The sequence below is a fragment of the Oryctolagus cuniculus genome, chromosome 1 (genome assembly GCF_051225735.1).
Source record: "Oryctolagus cuniculus isolate XC-2025 breed Fujian yellow rabbit chromosome 1, ASM5122573v1, whole genome shotgun sequence".
In the NCBI taxonomy this organism is placed as follows: Eukaryota; Metazoa; Chordata; class Mammalia; order Lagomorpha; family Leporidae; genus Oryctolagus; species Oryctolagus cuniculus.
The window spans coordinates 53,946,369-53,966,360 of NC_142867.1; the positions used below are offsets into that span (position 1 = coordinate 53,946,369).

General features: G+C 42.1%; 1 protein-coding gene across 5 annotated transcripts in view; it reads right to left on the reverse strand.

Moving 5' to 3' along the window:
• Positions 1-19,992, reverse strand: part of MICAL2 (microtubule associated monooxygenase, calponin and LIM domain containing 2) — a 227,475-nt gene that overhangs the window by 38,664 nt on the left and 168,819 nt on the right. For all 5 annotated transcript variants that reach the window (XM_051824773.3, XM_051824734.3, XM_051824729.3 and 2 more), the window contains one exon: positions 18,716-19,850. In XM_051824773.3, the coding sequence (XP_051680733.3) occupies positions 18,716-19,850 (1,135 nt within the window). The remainder of the gene's footprint in view (positions 1-18,715; positions 19,851-19,992) is intronic.

The window sequence follows — 19,992 nt, forward strand, 5'->3', positions numbered from 1 at the left end:
CATGTCAGTTTCAGCTCTCTTGTGTCATTCTACAATGCAGACATTGTAAAGTGCCATGCTGTACACAATAAATATATATAACTTTAGTCATTTAAAGCAATTTAAACAAAAATTTTAAAATAAAACATGAACTTAATGAATACAGATGATACAAAGAATAAAAAAGAACCTAAAAATTAAAAATACAAAAGAGCAAGTAAAAATTTCATCTGACTATTTTAATAGCAGATTAAGCACTGCAAAGGCAAAAAAATCAGTGAAATTAAATAACAGCAGTAGGAATCATCAGAAATGAGGCACAGAGGAAAAAGTGAAACGGAAAAATGAACAGAGCCTCAGTGACAAAATCAAGAGGTCCAAAATACGTATGACTGGACAAGAGATGGGGAGACAGGAACAAAAAAGGTAGGTGACGCATTATTGCCAAAAAACACATACACAGAAAATCTTAAGAGCAGACAAAGAAGGGGCAGGTGTTTGGTCCAGCATTTAAGATATGGTTAAGACCTGTGCATCCCATATTGGAGTACCTAGATTTAAACCTGGGCTCTGCCTCTAGATTCCAGCTTCCTGCTAAAGCAGACCCTGGAAAGTAGCAGGTGATGTTTCATGTACTTGACTCTTTGTCTCACATGTGGGAGACCCAGATTGAGTTCCTGGCTCTCTACTTTGTCTTGGCCCAGCCCCAGCCATTGTGGGAATGTGAGGAATGAACCAGTGGATGGAGTTCACTCTATCTCTCTGCTTTGCAAATAACAACAATACTTAATAACAAAATAATATAAAAAATAAGACAAAAGTGATACATTATAGAGAAACAAAGAACCCTAATAAGAGACAATGAGATACTATCATCATAATACTGAAAGAAAATAACTTGCCAACTTATAATTCTATATCCAGCAAAACTACCCTTCCAACAATTTGTTGCTAGCAGATATGCATGCAAAAATCTGAAAAGTTCTGTAGCAGAACTATACAAGATACCAGGCAGAATGAATAATTTCAGAGATGATAAATATAAAATATTTTTTCTTCTTAGTTTTTAGTGTGGTTTGTAATATAGACATATAGATAGAAATAGGGATACAAATAAATGAATAAAATGTTTTTGAACATACACTAAGGCAAAAATGTATTAAAAATAACAAAAAAGAGGAAGAAATAAAAGTATATAAGGATATTCCAAAAGTTTATAGAAAAGCCATATTATGAAAAATACATTCATGAATTAAATTTTTTTCCACCAAAATAAACTCCTACTGACTTGTTATATCCTGTCTTAATGATCGAGTTTGAGGCACTAAGGAGGATAAGACATTAACTTGAAAAAGCTCTTATCCGAGAAACACGAATTCTGCTAAAAATGAAGCAAGAGCAATCACTGAATTAATGGTGAGCTCAGATGGAAGAATGCTAAAATTGCTGATGCTTTATGAAAAGTTGATGGGGGCAATGTCCCAAAGAAATCAGCATTTTAAAAATGGACAACTTACTTTTAAAAGAGACAAGAAGATGTTGAAGATGAGGCTGCAGTGGTGGAGAATCTACATTAATCTGGGAGGAAGAAATTAATCTTATTCACTCCCTCAATGAAGAGGCTGGGCGATTAATAGCAGAAACAAGAGCCAACACCACAGACATTTCAGTTGGTTTAGCTTACAGAGACTGAAAACTTAAGGTGGAGCAAACTTTCACTTGAAGGGTGCCGAAACCACTGCACCCAGGCCAGCTGCAGACAAGAGCAGAATATTCAATAGGAATTTTAAATATAGAAGATTGGGGGCTGGTGTTTTGGTATAATGAGTGAAGCCACCGCCTGCAGCACTGGCATCTCATATGGGCATCATGGTCCCAGCTGCTCCACTTCCAATCCAGCTCCCTGCTCAGGCACCTGGGAAGATAACCTGGGTCCTGAGGCCCCTGCAACAGTGTGGGAGGCCTGGATGAAGCCCCTGGCTCCTGGTTTCAGCTTGGCCCAACCACAGCCAATGTGGCCACTTGGGGAGTGAACCAGCAGATGAAATATATCCTCCCTCTCTCTCTAACTCTACCTTTCAAATAAATAAAATAGTTTAAAAAAATAAGGGATTAAAATTCTGAAGCATTTCTTCAAAGAAGAAATGCTTTACCAATACCATCCTGAAGACAAAACACAAACAAAGCAGTGGCTACCACGAGTTATACATGGTCCAGCCAAAGCAAAAATGGACATACCAACAGCAAAGGTCAGGATGACATTTTTGGGACACTTGGGGTACTTTGCCTTCTGACTTTCTGATGCTTTCTAAGAGTGTTTTAGGGAAGTTAGCTACATTTCCATAGAAATACCCCTGGGTAATCTTTCTCACAGAATCTTCCAATAGGACAACGCCCCTGATCATTCCTCTCATTAAAACAATGACAATTTTACGAGCATTTCAATGGAAAATCATCAGGCAGCCACCTAACAGTTCTGATATGGCTTCTTCTGACTTTGTTTTGCTTCCTAATATTAAAAAAATCTTTAAAGTAAATTTATTATTCTTCAGCAATAATGTTAAAAAAATGCTGCATTGACATGACTAAGTTCACAACAGCTACAAAAAGAAAAAAATTAGCAATAGATTTAGCCAAGGATATGAAAGACCTCAACAGTAAAAATTATAAAACACTGAAGAAAGAAATGAAAGAAGGCAAATGTTCAAAAATGGACAGATGACTCATGGTCATGGATTATAAGAATGATACTGATGAAATGTCTATGATATCTGAAGTGATTTACACATTCAATGCAATAACTATTAAAATACCAATGACAGAACTCAGGAAAGAAATCCTAAAATTTACATGGAAGCACAAAAGACCCCCAAATAATCAAAGCAGAGAACAAAGCTAGAGCCATCATAACATTTGATTTTAACATATGCCACAGAGCTATAGTCACCCAAACCAAACAGCATGACACTTACACAAGAACAGACACACAGACCAATGGGACAGGACATCCCAGAAAACGAACTCAAGTATCTATAGTCAGATGATTTTTGACAAAAACAAAATGGAGAAAGAATAGTCTCTTCAATAAACGATGCTGGAAAAATTGGATAACCATATGCAGAAGATTGAAACTTGACCCTACCTCTCATCCCAAATAAAAATCAACTCAAAACAGATGACAAACCTGAAACTATGAAACTACTAGAAGAAAACACTTTAAGACATTGACATAGGCAATGGCTTTTTTGATTAGATTGCAAAAGCACAGACATCAAAAGCAAAATTAGAAAAATGGGATTATACCAAGCTAAGAATCTTCTGTAAGACAAAGGAAAGAATCAACTCACTAAAGAGACAATCAACAGAATGGGTAAAAGGATTTGCAAGCTATTTATTGACAAAGGATTAATATCCAAAATAAATATAAAGAATGCGAAATATTCACTAGCAGAAAGACAAACAATCTAGTTAAGAAAGGGACAAAGAATCTGAACAGAAATTACTCTAAAGAAATATACATGGCTATAATATATACTTTTTTTTTTTGACAGGCAGAGTGGACAGTGAGAGAGAGACAGAGAGAAAGGTCTTCCTTTGCCGTTGGTTCACCCTCCAATGGCCGCCACGGCCGGCGCGCTGCGGCCGGTGCACCGCGCTGATCCAATGGCAGGAGCCAGGTACTTATCCTGGTCTCCCATGGGGTGCAGGGCCCAAGCACTTGGGCCATCCTCCACTGCACTCCCTGGCCACAGCAGAGAGCTGGCCTGGAAGAGAGGCAACCGGGACAGAATCCGGCGCCCCGACTGGGACTAGAACCCGGTGTGCCAGCGCCACAAGGCGGAGGATTAGCCTAGTGAGCCGCGGTGCTGGCCAATAATATATACTTAATAATGCTCAATATCCTTAGCCATCAGGGAAATGCAAGTCAAAACCACAAAGAGATATCATTTCACTCCAGTTAGAATGGCTGTTAACAAAAAGAGAATCTATAGCACATGCTGGCAAGCAGGGGAGAAAAGGATTATATGCTGTTGGTAGGATTGTATATTGGGACAGCCACTGTGGAGAACAGTATGGAAGTTCCTCAGGAAACCAAAATAGATGACTCAGCAGTCCCACTTCTAGGTACACAGCTGAAGGAAATGGAATGAGCATAACAAAGGGACACCTGGATTCCCATGTTCATTGCAACACTATTTTTTAAATTTAATATTTATTTTTACTTATTTGAGAAGTACAGCCAGAGAGAGAGAGAGAGACAGAAAGGTCTTCCAACTGCTGGTTCACTCCCCAAATGGCTGCAACAGCCAGAGCTGAGCTGATCCAAAGCTAGAAGCTAGGACCTTCTTCCAGGTCTCCCATGTGGGTGAAGAGCCCCAGGCACTTGGGCCATCCTCTGCTGCTTTCCCAGGCCATAGCAGAGATCAGAAGAAGAGCAGCTGGGACTAGAACCAGCACCGACATGGGATGCTGGCACTGCAGGTGGAGGCTTAGCCAACTAAACTACAGTGCCAGCCCCTGCAGCACCATTCACAGTAGCCAAGGTATGGAATCAACCTAGATGTCCATCAGTGAGTAAAGGAAATTGTGTGTGTGTGTATATATATATACACACACATATATATATACACACACACACTGGAATATTATTCACTCATAAAAGTGTGTGTGTATATATATATATATATACACACACACACACACACACTGGAATATTATTCACTCATAAAAGTACTAAATCCTGACATTAGCAGTAAAATAGAAGAAACTGGATGTCATTATATTAAATAAGTCAAACACAGAGAGACAAATATTTTATTTTCTCTCTCATATGTGGAGATTTTTTTTAAAAAAAGTCTATATGAAATGTTTTAAAGATTTATTTATTTCATTCGAAAGCCAGAGTTATAGAAAGAGGGAGAGAGCTCCCATCTGCTGGTTTACTCCCCATATGGCTGCCACAGCCAGGACAGGGCCAGTCTTCAGCCAGGAGCCTGGAATTCCATCTGTGTCTCTCATGTGGGTGGCAGCGATCTAAGTTGTCAGGCAATCTTCTGCTGCTTTCCCAAGCGCATTAGCAGGGAGCTGTATTAGAAGTGGAGCAGCTAGAAACCCATGCTCATATGGGATGCTGGCACTGCAGGCAGTGGCTTAACCTGCTGTGCCACAACACCAGCCCTAATAGAAATTCTAAGAGTGATTAATAGAGATGAGGAAGGGTTGGGATGGGGGGAAAAGAGACAGGTTGTATAATGGGTACCAAAACACAATTAAATAGAAGCAATAGGCTCTAGTACTGTGCAGCATAATGGGGCAACTAGATATCACAACCATGCACTACTATATACTGTATAAAGAATTGCAAGAGAGGAACTGGTGGGCCCCAGAAAGGACAAAGGCTGAGGACATGGAGATGCTGATTGTCTGATTTGCTCAGTTCCATTGTATGAATCTGTTGAAATACTGCACTGTGCCCTTAAAGATGTACACAGCACTGTATATTAATGAAGTATCTTAAAAACAAAGCAAAAGATAGACAAACTACAGTGTGAAAACTGTAACCACCAGCAAGTCAGGCAGCTATATTAAATTAGTTTTCAGACAGGAAACATTAACAGAGATACAGATGTACATTCTGTAATAAAATGGGTAAATTTATCAGGAAGATAAAACAACTTTAAATGTCTGTCCATGATTATAGAGCCTCAGAACATATGAAGCAAAAGCAGAATTGAAAGGATAAATAGAAAATTCAGAAATTATAGTTGCCAGTACTAACTATCCTCTCCTAGTAACTGATACCATACGTAAACAAAAATAAGTCCGTAACTTACAAACACTATTAAACAATTTGTTCTGCTTCACCTCATAGAATGCTTTGGCAAGGCCGGCGCCGTGGCTCAATAGGCTAATCCTCCGCCTTGCGGCGCCGGCACACCGGGTTCTAGTCCCGGTTGGGGTGCCAGATTCTGTCCCGGTTGCCCCTCTTCCAGGCCAGCTCTCTGCTGTGGCCAGGGAGTGCAGTGGAGGATGGCCCAAGTGCTTGGGCCCTGCACCCCATGGGAGACCAGGAGAAGCACCTGGCTCCTGCCATCGGATGGGCGCAGTGCGCCGGCTGCAGCGCACCAGCCGTGGCAGCCATTGGAGGGTGAACCAACGGCAAAGAGGAAGACCTTTCTCTCTGTCTGTCTCTCACTGTCTACTCTGCCTGTCAAAAAAAAAAAAAAAAAAAAAAAAAAGAATGCTTTGGCAAACAACAGCAGATACTTCTCAAATGCACATGAAACATTCCTTTAGAAAAACAATATGCTGGGCTATACAATAATCTCACTAAAGGACATTAAAATCATAAAAGGAAGTATTATATTCTTAGAACTGTATATATGAACTACATTAAATCTGTTCTCTTTATATTAATATTAAAGAGAAAAGAAAAAAATCATAAGAGTATATTCTCTGACCATGAGGGAATTACATTAGAAATTAGAAATAACTAATTGAAAGATAACCAGGAAGATTCCCAAATATTTGGAAACTAAACAACATATTTCTAAATAACTCACAAGTTAAAGGCAAAATCACAAAGAAAATTAAAAACAATTTGGATTGAATTAAAACACATGTCAAAATTTTTAGGATGTAGCTAAATCAGTTCTTAGAGAAAATGTATGGCTTTAAATGTTTATATTAGAAGACAAGAAAATCTGAAGTTCATACTATAAGAAACAAGGAAATATGACTTACTTTCAAGGAAGCTGCAATAAGACTATCAACTGACTTCCAATAGAAACAATGGAAGCCAAAAGACAATGGAATGTTATCAAGTGATGGAAAGACAATACTGCCAATTTGCAATCTATATCCTGAAGAAATGCCTTTTGAAAACAAAGGCAGGGGTCGGCACTGCGGCACAGTGGGTTAGTCCTCCAGCTGCAGCACTGGCATCCCATATGGTCACTGGTTCAAGTCCTGGCTGCTCCACTTCCAATCCAGATCTCTGCTGTGCCCTGGGAAGGCAGTGGAAGATGGCCCAAATGCTTGGGCCCCTGCAACTGCATGGGAGACCCAGAGGAGGCTCCTGGCTCTTGGCTTTGGATCAGTGCAGTTGCCGTTATGGGCAACTGGGGAGTGAACCAGTGGATGGAAGACCTCTCCCTCTCTCTCTGCCTCTCCTTCTCTCTCTGTGTAACTCTGTTTCAAATAAATAAATAAAATCTTTTTAAAAAAAGGCAAAAGTGATCTGTTTTCAGACAGAGAATGCCTCTTCAGCAGACTCACATCAAAGCAGCAGACTCCCAAAAATGAGTTTTTTAGCCAAAGAAAAGCAATCCAAGATGCAAGCATGGTGCTGGGGGGGGGGTCCCCAAATAGGAAATGTGTGAAAATCCAAGAGAAAACTGATAACTTAAGACATATAAGGGCTTAAACTATGTATAAAGTTAAACAGTAAATAACATAAAGTTGGAAGAAGGTAAGTGGTTTGAAGATTTCTAAAAACCTGAGGCTATCCAAGAGGAGATAAGAGAACTAATTTAACAGATTTATTTTAGTCATCACTTAACATTATCTCTCTCTCTCTCTCTGCCTTTCAAGTAAATAAATTTTTTTAAAAGGCATTCACTGTTATTTGTCATTAGGAAAATGCAAATAGAAATCACGATGAGCTACTGCTATATAGGCACTAGAATGACTAGACAAGATCAAGTGTTGGCATGCATGTATAGTAACTGGAACTCTCATATATGGCTGTAAGAGATACCACTTTGGAAAACAATCTCATGTGTTTTTTTTTTTAATTTATTTGACAGGTAGAGTTATAGATAGTGAGAGAGAGAGACAGAGAGAAAGGTCTTCCTTCTGTTGGTTTACTCCCCAAATGGCTGCTATGGCTGGAGCTACACCGATCCGAAGCCAGAAGCCAGGTGCTTCCTCCTGGTCTCCCATGTGGATGCAGGGCCCAAGCACTTGGGCCATCCTCCACTGTCCTCCCAGGCCACAGCAGAGAGCCGGACTGGAAGAGGAGCAGCCGGGACTAGAACCCGCCACCCATATGGGATGCCGGTGCCGCAGGTGGAGGATTAACCAAGTGAACCACAGCGCCGGCCCCTCTCATGGTTTTTAAAGTAAAGTTCAACATGTACTTACCCTATTATTAAACAATCCCACTGCTAGGTAGTTAGCTAAGTGAAAACGTATTCACACAAAGACCTGGACATCTATGTTCATAGCAGCTTGATTCATATCCAACAAACTGAACTCAATCCCTTGTCTATCAACTGGTAAACAAATTGTGGCACACCCTTACAATGAAATATGACTCAGCAATAAACAGAAATGAATCACTGATAGATGCAACACATAGGAACATCAAAAGCATTATGTTAAGTGAAAGAAGCCAGCAAAAGACAACCCACTGGGGGCTGGCGCTGTGGTGTAGTGGGTAAAGCCGCCACCTGCAGTGCTGGCTTCTCATATGGGCGCCGGTTCAAATCCTGGCTGCTCTATTTCCAATCCAGTTCTCTGCTACGGCCTGGGAAAGCAGTAAGGATGGCCCAAGTCCTTGGACCCTACATTCACACGGAAGACCCGGAGCAGTTCCTGGCTCCTGACCATCTGGAGATTGAACCAGTGGATGGAAGCTCTCTCTCTTTCTCTATCTCTGTCACTGCCTCTCTTTAACTCTGCCTTTCAAGTAAACAATAAATATTAAAAAAAAAAAAAAAGACAACACATTGCATGATTCCATTATATGACATTCTAGGAAAGGGAACATTACTGGGACAGAAAATAAATCAGTATTTACCAGGAGTTTGGAATTAATTCCCTTTCCATATTCCCAAGAGGCATGAAAGAACTTTTGGGATGAAGAAATATGGAAATATTGGAAGCGGTACCATGAGTCTACACAACCATCAAAACACACAAAACCGAACATTTAAAGAGTAAGTTTTATTGTATGTAAATTATAACATAATTGACGTTTGGTAGAGCAGCTGAATTCAATTATTTCCCTATCCAAATGGTAATAAATAGCCAAACAGATAAATACATTATAGTATGTTCCCATAATGGAATATAGTATACTAGGAGAGTGTACGACTCAGCCACATGGAACAGTAAGGATGAATCTCATGTGGAATGAAACTGGCAAGTAAATGTTCCACTGATCTAATGTACGCTACAGTGGTTTCCTTGCAGTGGGTGATGGACATATGGGGTCAGGGTCTGAGAGAAACAGGGACTTCTGGGGTTCCTGAACTCTTCTGTTTCTTCATCTACCTTCTCTGTCTGATCATGTTCTGAAGTTAGCAAGCTTTATGCTTATCCGTAGTTTTATTTCTCGTATCAGATTCCAACAAAAAGTTTTTTAAATTACCTTTCTATATACTGACAATAACAAATTAAAAACTACAGTGGGGAAAAATTTATTCACAGGTCAACAGAAGCTACTAACTGTCCAGAAATGAGCCTTAAGAATGCAGAACGCCTATATAAACAATGGCATCAAAAGTAAAGCATTCTGGGGCCGGCGCTGTGGTGCAGTGAGTAAAGCTGCTGCCTGCAGTGCAGGCATCCTAAATGGGCACCAGTTCGAGACCCGGATACTCAGCATCTGATCCATCGCTCTGCAATGGCCTTGGAAATCAGTGGAAGATGGCCCAAGTGTTTGGGTCCCTGAACCCATGTGCAAGACCCAGAAGTAGCTCCTGGCTTAGGATGGGCCCAGCTCTGGCCATTGTGGCCATCTGGGGAGTGAACCAGTGGATGGAAGATTGATCGATCTCTCTCTCTCTCTCTCTGCCTCTGCCTCTTTGTAACTCTGCTTTCAAATAAATAAAAATATTTTTCAAAAAGGTAAAGAATTTTTTTGAAACCTGATTAAAATTCTATATATGGTATGTTCTTAGATGGGAAGATTATTCTAACAAATGTCTTTAAATTAGCCAAAAAAATCATTTATAATGACATCAATAAAAATCACATACCTGGAAATACATCTAAAGAAAATTGTGCAAGATCTCTATAAGTACTAGACACTCAGAGAAACTGAAGAAGACCTAAATAAAAGCGGGGATGCATCATGTTCATAGATTTGAAGACTCCACATCGCAATGCAGTTCGTTCTCCCCAAGTTTATGTATAGATTCAATGAACTCCTGCACAGATGCCCAGAAAATACTTTTTATGGGCAATGATGAATTGATACTATAAATCATAATGGAAATCCAAGAGGCTAGGAATGGCCCAGGGACTCTTGAAGAACAAAGTAGATTAACTCTGTGAGGATTTGCTATCAAACCACAAAATTCAAACAGTGGGACTCAGGTGCTAGGACAAAGCAACCAGTATAACAGAAGGTCCAAAAAAAGATGTGCTGCAGTGGATATTTGGCCTGTTGGGTAAGTAGCCCTCTTCCCATTTAGGAGTGGCTGGCCCCAGCTCCTCCTCCTGATACAGACCTTGGGGGGCAGTTGGGCTGACTTCAGTGAGACCTGGACTGAGTACAGTTCCCTGCTTCAACCCCTGGCTGCTGTGGCATTTAGGGAGTAACCAGCAGGTGGGAGCACTTCTTCTCTCTCAAATAAATGTATAGAACTCAAAAGGAACAAAGAATCTGGAAGCTTCCTTGTGGAGTTTTCATTTAAAAGTAAAAAGATCTGCCTAATTAATGACAGAAATGTCACTATAATACAGTGGAAGGAGGAGATGGCCTTTTAAATAAATGTTGTTGAAAAAAACTGGGTAACAACATGGGAAAAAAATCTTTCTTCACCTCACAGAATACACAGAAACTATTAGGTCTGATCATGGACTTAATTGTGAAAAGTAAAGTAATAATACTTCTATGACAATGTTGGGCAGTAGAAACATAGCAATGCAATTTAAAATTTTCTAGCCTCCACACTAAAAATGTAAAAAAAAGATAAAATTAATTTAATGTATTTTATTTAACCTCTGATTTAAAAAATATTTCAGTCTGTAATGAATGAAAAATTTATTAATAAAATATTTTACATTATTTCATTCATATCAAGTCTTCACAATGTGGTACATATTTTAGACTTATAAAAATTTCAGTTCAGATGCTAAATTTTTCATGATTAAAATAAAAGATAATCTATTCAAAGGATAAAGCAGGGTATAACAGGAAAGCATTTTATTCTGCTTCAGTGTTTAAATTTCAATTTATTAAAATTTAAAAAACCAAATGTCAGTTCCTCACTCAGGCTAGCTGTATTTCTAGGGTAAAATAGTGGCTACTGCACAATTCTGCAAAATACTTCGGAGTAGGAAAAGATTTCATAGCAGGATGCAATAGTTAAAAATAAAGGAAAGCATTCATAAACTGGCTTCATTTATCAAAAGACACCTTTGGTGAGTGAAAAAATTAGCCAAAGAGTGGAGGAAATTTTAATAACCTACACAGATTACCAATCACTAAGGAAAGGGCTGACAACACAACGAAAGAAGGATGGGCACAGCTGATCTCTGCTGAAAGTACACATGAATCAACATCACACAGTACCTCATAACTATCAAATGCTATGTGTCAATCCAAAAAGTTAAACAATACATAAAACATAGTTCCTTAGATCAACAAAACAATAACAGTGTGGACAAAGACTTAAATAGAAACTTCACTGATGGGATTATCTAAATAAGCACATGAAAGGTATGAACATGATTATCAGGTAAATAACACAAATCAAAATCATAATGAGATATCACCATAAACCCATAAAAATAGTAACATCAACAAAACGAAACAGACTACAGAGTATTAGCCAGGATGTGGAGCAAGGGGACCTGTCATTTCCGGCTGGAGGGTATTCGTATGGTACAGCCACTGTGGAAATCTATTTGACAGTGTCTCCTCAAACCAACCACACAGGCCTACCCTACGACCTAGCAATCCCACTCCTAGGTGTTCACCTACAAGGATTCTCTTCTTGACCAAACCCTTCCAAGCCCTCTTCTCAACTAGGCCTCAACCTTGGCCTGTATGCAACTGACCCTCAACCCAAATGATTGTGTCCACCTTCTCTTCCCCACATTAAAAGACTGAAACATTACTATGATTTCTGACAGCTCAAGACCACAACCCTAAAATGACACCAGGCCCACCTAGAGCACCAGCCTGGGAAAGCTCCAGGTTGCCCAAAGAATTTACTGTTGGTTTTGTCAACACTGAAGGATAGTGCCTCCCCTGCCTACCTGTCTTAGGACATTAACTAAGCAGGAAGTACCTGCCTCAGTCCCTCTGGCTTGGCTGTGTGTGGCCGGCAGCTCAGGAGCGATTTCCGAAGGACCCTCACATCAGAGCGCTCAGAGCAGCATCATTCTCCGTGAAAATGGCTGAAAACCACCTCAGTGCCCAGGACCAGGACGCACAGGTAAGCTGGACATATTCACACACGGAACAAGCTGTAGCCAGGGGAAAGGAGGAGCCACTTCTGTGTTTAACAGCAGAGAACTGCTCCACACATTTACCGAGAGGGGCCAGGCACAGAACTCAACCATGCAATCAATCAGCACAAATGTCACACCGCCCTTTTATCACCTCTGCTGTTTGGGGCAGAAGCTCAGGCTTCGCAAGGTTACAGCCAGGCTGTCCTCGGCTGTGGGCTCACCAGTAGCTCAGGACCCTCTTCTGAGCTCAGAGTCTGCGGGCAGACTTCAGTCGCTGTAGCTACAGGTCAGTCTGAGCTCCTAGAGTCTGCTCCCCCGCCCTCTCTCACTGTGCCGGTTCCCTATCTCTGCGAGAGGAAGCTTCTGGTCTCTCTCGGGCTTCTCATCCCATCCTCGACTTCAGGAAGTCTCAGTAAGGGCTCACCTGATTAAGTTAGGCCTACCCAGGGAAACCTCCCTTTGGACGAACTCTGAGTTAATTGGTGAGGGACTCAATTATGTTTACACAGTCCCCTAACCTGCTCACAGGATGGAGTGAAATCCCTCATAGTCATGTTCCCAGCACACTCCAGAGGCTAAGATTGTGTAGGGCAAGTGCACTGGAGGCCAGAGGCATGGGATCTTTGGAGAATGCTGCTCCCACAACACTGAAGGATTCAAGTTTGATAAGATAAAAAAATAAAAACAAAAGCCCCCTCCCCCAACCGCCCCAGACTGCAAAAGTAACCTAAGGTGACTGACTGCACAGAGCATGATGGAGGGCTCTGGGGGCTGGTGACATTCTATAGCTTGACCTCAGAGGATGACACAAGTGTGTACTTTCCAAGACCCCATCAGTTACAGACTTAATTTCAGTGGATTTTATGCAGTGTATGTACGTTACACTGCATAAAAAGTTTAGACAGAAATAAAAGAGATGCCTTCAGGGTGCCTGTTTTAATTAGACACAAGAATGAAAATGAGAGTTAAAATTGTATAAAAAAATGCATACAGGTAAGGACTTGAAATTAATTTATGGCCCCTAAGCCACTTAAATACTTAAATACTCTGATAAGTTTATATATATATCATCAATTTACTTGGAAAGCTGTCTTGTAAAAAATGCAAAACAATTAAAATTCCAGCCTGGCTTTACTTGAGTGATCACACATGTAAAGCACTTCAATGTGAATGAGTGCAACACTTTTCTTTTCCAGTGTTTAGAGACAGGCACCTATGAGGTAAACGTGTAGATAATGCTGTCAGTTCGTGTATGTGAGTGCTTTTTTTGGCGGCCTGGGCAGGGGCAAGGAAATAAAGGAGATTAATCTGATAGGCAAGGTACAATCTTTCCGTTCTTAGAATACTGGCTAAGAACACCCGAGAGAAACACATCATTCCTCTAAGAGACAGGTCCAGGCACTATTTCCAGAGCTGCCCAGCCCCGACCTAATTCCATTTTCTACACTGCCATTCTGTTTCACACCAAGAGAGTCACCCCATTTCCTAGGGAGCGTGCTGAGTAAGCCAGGAAGACGCACTGGTCCTAATTTAGCGTAGTCAGCACATACAGAAGTCACAGAAATGTGATGTCAATGAGCCTTCAGCCGATCTTGCCTGTAAATTTAATGCAAAAATCTTAAATAAAATATCAGCAAACAGGACCAAAAAGTATATTAGAATAGAAAGACATCATGACCAAGTAGTATTTATTTCAGCAAAGAAAGGATGGTTCAACATTAGTAATCTATATATAAATCTTAATGTCAAACAAAGGAGAGAAAACATCACATAAACACCTCACAAATGGTGCCGGCCTGATGGCACAGACACGGCTCTGCAACACCAACATCCCATATGGGTGCTGGTTCAAGTCCTGGCTGCTCCACTTCTGATCCAGCTCCTTGTGAATATGCCAGGGAGGGCAGCAGGAGTTGGCCCAAGTGCTTGGGCCCCTGCACCCACGTGGGAGACCTGGAGGAAGCTCCTGGCTCCTGGCTTCGGTCTGGCCCAGCCCCAGCCATTGTTGCCATCTGGAGAATGGCCCAGTACATGAAAGATCTCTGTCTCTCCCTCTAACTCTTTCAAAAAAAATAATAAAAATAATTTAAAAAATCACAAGGAGCTGAAAAGACATTTGATAAAAATCAACATCCATTTGTGATTAGAAATACTCTTAATGAATTAAGTCTAGATGGCTATTTCCTTAAAATGATAAAATATATCAGAATCAACTCAGAAGTTGGTTTCATGCTTAAATGGGAAAATACCAGGGGCATTCTCCTGTAGACCAGGAATCTAATAAGGAAGTCATTATTACTTTCATTTAGTATTGTTCTGGAAATTCTAGAAACAAAAGAAACTAAAGGCACCCCCTCAAGAGTAGGAGGTAAACTTATCATTGTAGGCATCACGATGGTAAAGATGGGAAGGACCCAGGGGACTCCACTGAAAACTTGCACAAGCAAAAGAGAACACAGTAAGCTGGATGGGTGCAAAGCAGCTCCACAGGAACCAATGGCTGTCATACACACACAGTCGCTGGATGACAGACCAGAAAAAATCTCATTATGTTAATCTTAATAAACATGCAATGTCTATATGCCATAGGTGATATATCTATATAATGTCCCTGTGGGGGGCTGGTGTGCCACCTACAACACCAGCATCCCACATGGACAATGGTTTGAGTCCTGGATGCTCCACCTCCCATCTAGCTCCCTGCTAATACACCTGAGAAAGTAGTGGAAGATGGCCTGCTTGGGCCCCTGCTCCCACATGGGAGATCCGGATGAAGCTCCTGGCTCCTGGCTTCAGCCTGGCCCAGCCCTGGCCGTTTTGGCCATCTGGGGTGGGGGTGGGGGTATAAACCAGAAGATGGAAGATCTCTCTCTGGGTCTCTCCCTGTCTCTCTGTAACTCTGATTTTCAAATTAATTATTTTTCAAATTAATTAATTAATTTTTTAAAATGTCCCCAAAGGTCACAAAATTTATGTGGACTAAGGGAAAGGTAATTCCTGTCACATACTTGTGAAATCTTGCCAGGTTAGTTTATAAACTTAGTCTTATAAATGTACTCACAGGACTTCTCTATTTTGGTGGGTACATGGATATGCTGATACTAAGTTTATACCGAATTCTAAACAAGAAAGAAGAGCTAGAAAATTTTAGAAAAAGATCAATAGCAGAATCTTCTTCCTGTAGTAGAAAAATATTTAAAGTAAAAAAAGGTAAATCTATAGTTAGATAATTTAAACAGTGTGGTACTGACACATAACAGAGAACTCAGTGGAATACAATGCATGGGGTAGAAATAAAGCCACACCAGGAATTTGATGTATGATAAAGATGTCATCTCATGGAAGACAAGAAAAGATCCATTATTCACTAAATATTTTACGACGTCCTGGGAGACATCTAAAAAAAAATTCAGGTTGAATCCATAGTTTACTTTTTATACTAGGGTAATTCTTTGATGTAAATATTTAAATGTAAAAATATTTAAAAAACAATCAAGGCCAGCGCTGCGGCTCACTAGGCTAATCCTCCGCCTTGCGGCGCCGGCACACCGGGTTCTAGTCCCAGTCGGGGCACCGGATTCTGTCCTGGTTGCCCCTCTTCCAGGCCAGCTCTCTGCTGTGGCCAGGAGTGCAGTGGAGGATGGCCCAAGTGCTTGGGCCCTGCAACCGCATGGGAGACCAGGAGAAGCACCTGGCTCCTGGCTTCAGATAAGCGCGATGCGCCGGCCGCAGCACGCCGGCCGCAGCGGCCATTGGAGGGTGAACCAACGGCAAAGGAAGACCTTTCTCTCTGTCTCTCTCTCTCACTGTCCACTCTGCCTGTCAAAAACAAACAAACAAAACAATCAAACCAAAAGATGAAAAGAAATTCAGAAAATTCTACAAACTTGAAATAAGTTCTAAGCTGGTATATTAAACTCAGAAGCAATAAATTGAAAAGTTGTTTACAACTGCTATATAAAAATAAAAATTTTGTGCAACAAAAAAACCATAAACAAGTTAAATACAAACAAAAAACTGGAAAAATACTTGTAATTCATATCATCACAAAGAGGATTTCAATTTCTCCTTTAATAAAGAGCTGTACATATCATTAAGGAAATCCCAACAACCCAAATAGAAAATCAGACAAAGGACAGACACAACAGTTCATGGAAAAGGATGAATGGCTCTTTAACATATTAAGAGATGCTCAGTCACCTTATTAAGAGAGAAATGAGATTTAAACTACTTTGCTTCACTTGTTATCACATTGGTAAAGATGGAAACAGAAAAGGCAGAATGTGAAGTGGCACACTGGTTGGTGCAAGCATGGAAACTGCTCTCCTGCTTGGTGGCTGGGAGTGTGAACCAGCACACCATGACGGAGGCCAACTCGGCACCATCTATCAAAACCCAACTCACACGGCCCTGGTTCCAGCAGTTCCACTCCTAGGAATTTATCCAACAGAGAGTTTGCACGTGTCCAAAATGGCTTACCTTCTCACTGATTACAGCAGACCTATTGACGACGGCCACAAGTTTGAAATGACTTGAACTCCTCATCACAGAGGACTGGCTGCCTACAGTATGGTACAACTATACCATAGACTACTGTATGGCACTTTATGTACTATTATGGAATAACTTTCAGAATAAAATTAAAAGTGCATAAAAAGCATGTACCATGCTACCACTGGTGAGGGTAAAAAGGAAACAGTCCATGTGCATTTCCTCCGTGTGCATACGTTCCAGCTGGAGGAATGCCCAGGAACCCAGTAGTAATCTCCATTACCGAGGATAGGGTGCCGGTGGCTCAGGGACAAGGAAGGGGGAGAACACCTTTGTGCCCATCATGGGATTTCCCACCATGGGAACATGCTATCTACCAACAACGCCTACACATTAGACTTTACCATGTGGACTATTCAGGGTACAGCTCGACACCAGCCTCTCCATACTTATCCTGAGCTCAGCTGAGAATTGGCCCGTTAGTTTATATAGCAATTGGATTAGGGTGCCAGAGAAGAGACGTTTTTACTTTAATGTCCCATACTAGAAGTTAAATAGGAATATAAAAAGGTAAACAGAGTTGTTAGTAGGATCACAGTTTATTAAAAGCAATCAAATATTTAACACCAAAAAAGGAATCCTGGGGATGTTTAGCTAAACCATCTCTAAGGAAATAGCCCAGATCTTTGCAGAGGAGACTAAGGGGATGTATGCTACGTTTTACTTTTTATTAGATACTTGCATTTCCATGTTGTTGGATTATTCTGACCCTTCAATATATTAACTCATTTTAGAATTTAAAAAATCTAATCTTAAACATAAAAAAACCTACATTTCCATTGGCACCCAAATACACAGAAAAGTGTTAGACCAGTGTTTCAAAAGGAAGAAACAGCTATATGCATAAAAATGGTCACCATATGTACAACATAAGTATATTCATATGTGTAATATATATACCTCCTACAAGTTAAACAATAAGAAAACGGTTCCTTCTATGCTAACATATCCAGGAGATAGAATATTTTGTTAAATCGCATTCATGTAGAGTAAGTGGTAATTGGTGTAATACCTAGAATATAAAGTTGATTTAGACAGATACGAAATTTTCTGTATGAGGGGTCTTCAAAAAATTCACAGAAAAGGCATGTTATGAAAAACTGTGCATGGACTTCAAAAGTTTGTTTGCACCAAAATAAACTTATAATTCTGTTTTCTATGAACTTTTTAAGTGCCCTTATACAACTTAGTAAAACATTCCTTCTGACAATGATTGGGAAAGTGGTAACATACCGCTTATCAACACTTTCTATAACGTAGGTTAAAATAAAAATTTAAGTTTTTTTTTTTCAAAATTTTCAGCTTCAAGTTTTCCTCCTTTTGCTAGAATTCGATTGGAGGGATTGGTGTAGCAGGTAAAGCTGCCGCCTGCAAAGGCCAGCATCCCATATGGGTGCCGGTTCGAGACCTGGCTACTCCACTTCCTGTCCAGCTCCCTGCTAATGTGCCTGGGAAAGCAGTGGAAGATGGCCCAAGTGCTTGGGCCCCTGGTACCCATGTGGGAGACCTGGAAGAAGCTCCTGTCTTCAGCTTGGCCCACCCCAGGGCTGTTGTGGCTATCTGGGGAGTGAACCAGCAGATGGAAGCTCTCGCTCTCTTTCTCTTCCTCTCTCTGTAACTCTCTCAAATAAATAAATAAATAAATCTTTAACCAAGAAAAAAAAAAAAGAAGAAGAAGAAGGAATTCGATTTGAACAGCAAGCCTCACGCTGCCTGCCCGTCACTCCCAGGAGGAGTGCTACCTGCAGGCTTTTAACAGGGGAGAGGCACTTACTTGCAGCTCCTGCTGGAGGGGGAGGCTGGGCTGCCTGCCCCGGCTTCTCCAGGCAGCGACCACCATTTGTGGGAAGCCCCTTTTCTTGGGGACCATCGAAGAGGTCTCTGACATCCTTCCTTGGTTTGGGTTCCTGGGGATAACTCTCAGAAGATTTTTCTTTGATTCTGAAGGAGGAAACCAGTGAGGATAATCTCTTTGAAACCTTAAGTGCATCTGAGGGCTCTTGCAAACTCACTTTCTCCAGGAGCGAGGGGACATCATCTAGCTTACTGCTGGGAGCAGCCGAAAGGGCGGGCAACGCCTCGGGTGGCCGCCTGGGCAGACTGTGGGTGTGCTGAGCAGGGCTGGGAGGGCTAAGGTCCGTGGCCTGGGCTGCCTTGGCTGCCAGGGAGCCGGAGGAGAAGAAGGCAGCAGCCCTGCTCATCATGTTTCTTCCCGGGGACCGCTGGTCCCCCTCTTTGCTGGAACTGCCCCTCCGAAAGCTGAAGGAACGCGGGCGGGCATGCGCCTGGTTGGTGGGCAAAGCTTTGGACTCGGCCTTGGTCCAGGGCTTCCTCCCGCCGCTGGGCAAGAGGGTCTTCCGGAAGACACTCGCTATCATCCGCAGCGGGGACTTGGGAGGAGGCACGCTCCGCTCCCCCGGTGCCCGGTCAGCCTGGGTCCCCGCCGGCCCCTGGGCCTCTCTCTGAGGGGGCGGCACCGGTTGGGCTGACCTCAGCCCATTCTCAGCGCCATCCTGAGCGGGCCCCATGCTTCCGGGGATGGAGTGATTCCAATCCAGCAACATGGTCTTCTGCTCCGGGCTCAGGACCAGCTTCTTCAGGCCTGGCCGCTTCTCCTCCGCCGGCTCAGCCCTGGGAGGTAGCTTCTGGTCTGGCAAGCAGCTGTCCTTCCCCACAGTGGGGGCTGGGTCTCTGTGGATGCTGCTGGTGTCCGCAGGGGGGTCCTCGGCCGGCCGGTCCCACTCGGCAGGGCTCGTCAGGCTTTCGCCACCGGGACTCACGAGGCAGAATTCTGCTCGCTCCAGCACCATCTCGTGGGGAAGGTAGAGGGGGATCTCCTTGAGCGCTCCTTGGGCTTTGGCTCGCCTCAAAAAGATTGGGGTGGTTGGATCGCAAGAACCTGTGGAGACCTGCGGGTGAGGGTCACAGGCTGTCACCTCGAGGGATGGGCAGAAATAGCCGCTATTGAAAGCCCCCTCCCCGCCCCGGCCCCCTCATAGCGTTTATTTCTATGGGGAAGGCAAATGTCCATCCACACTCCACTCCCTTCCT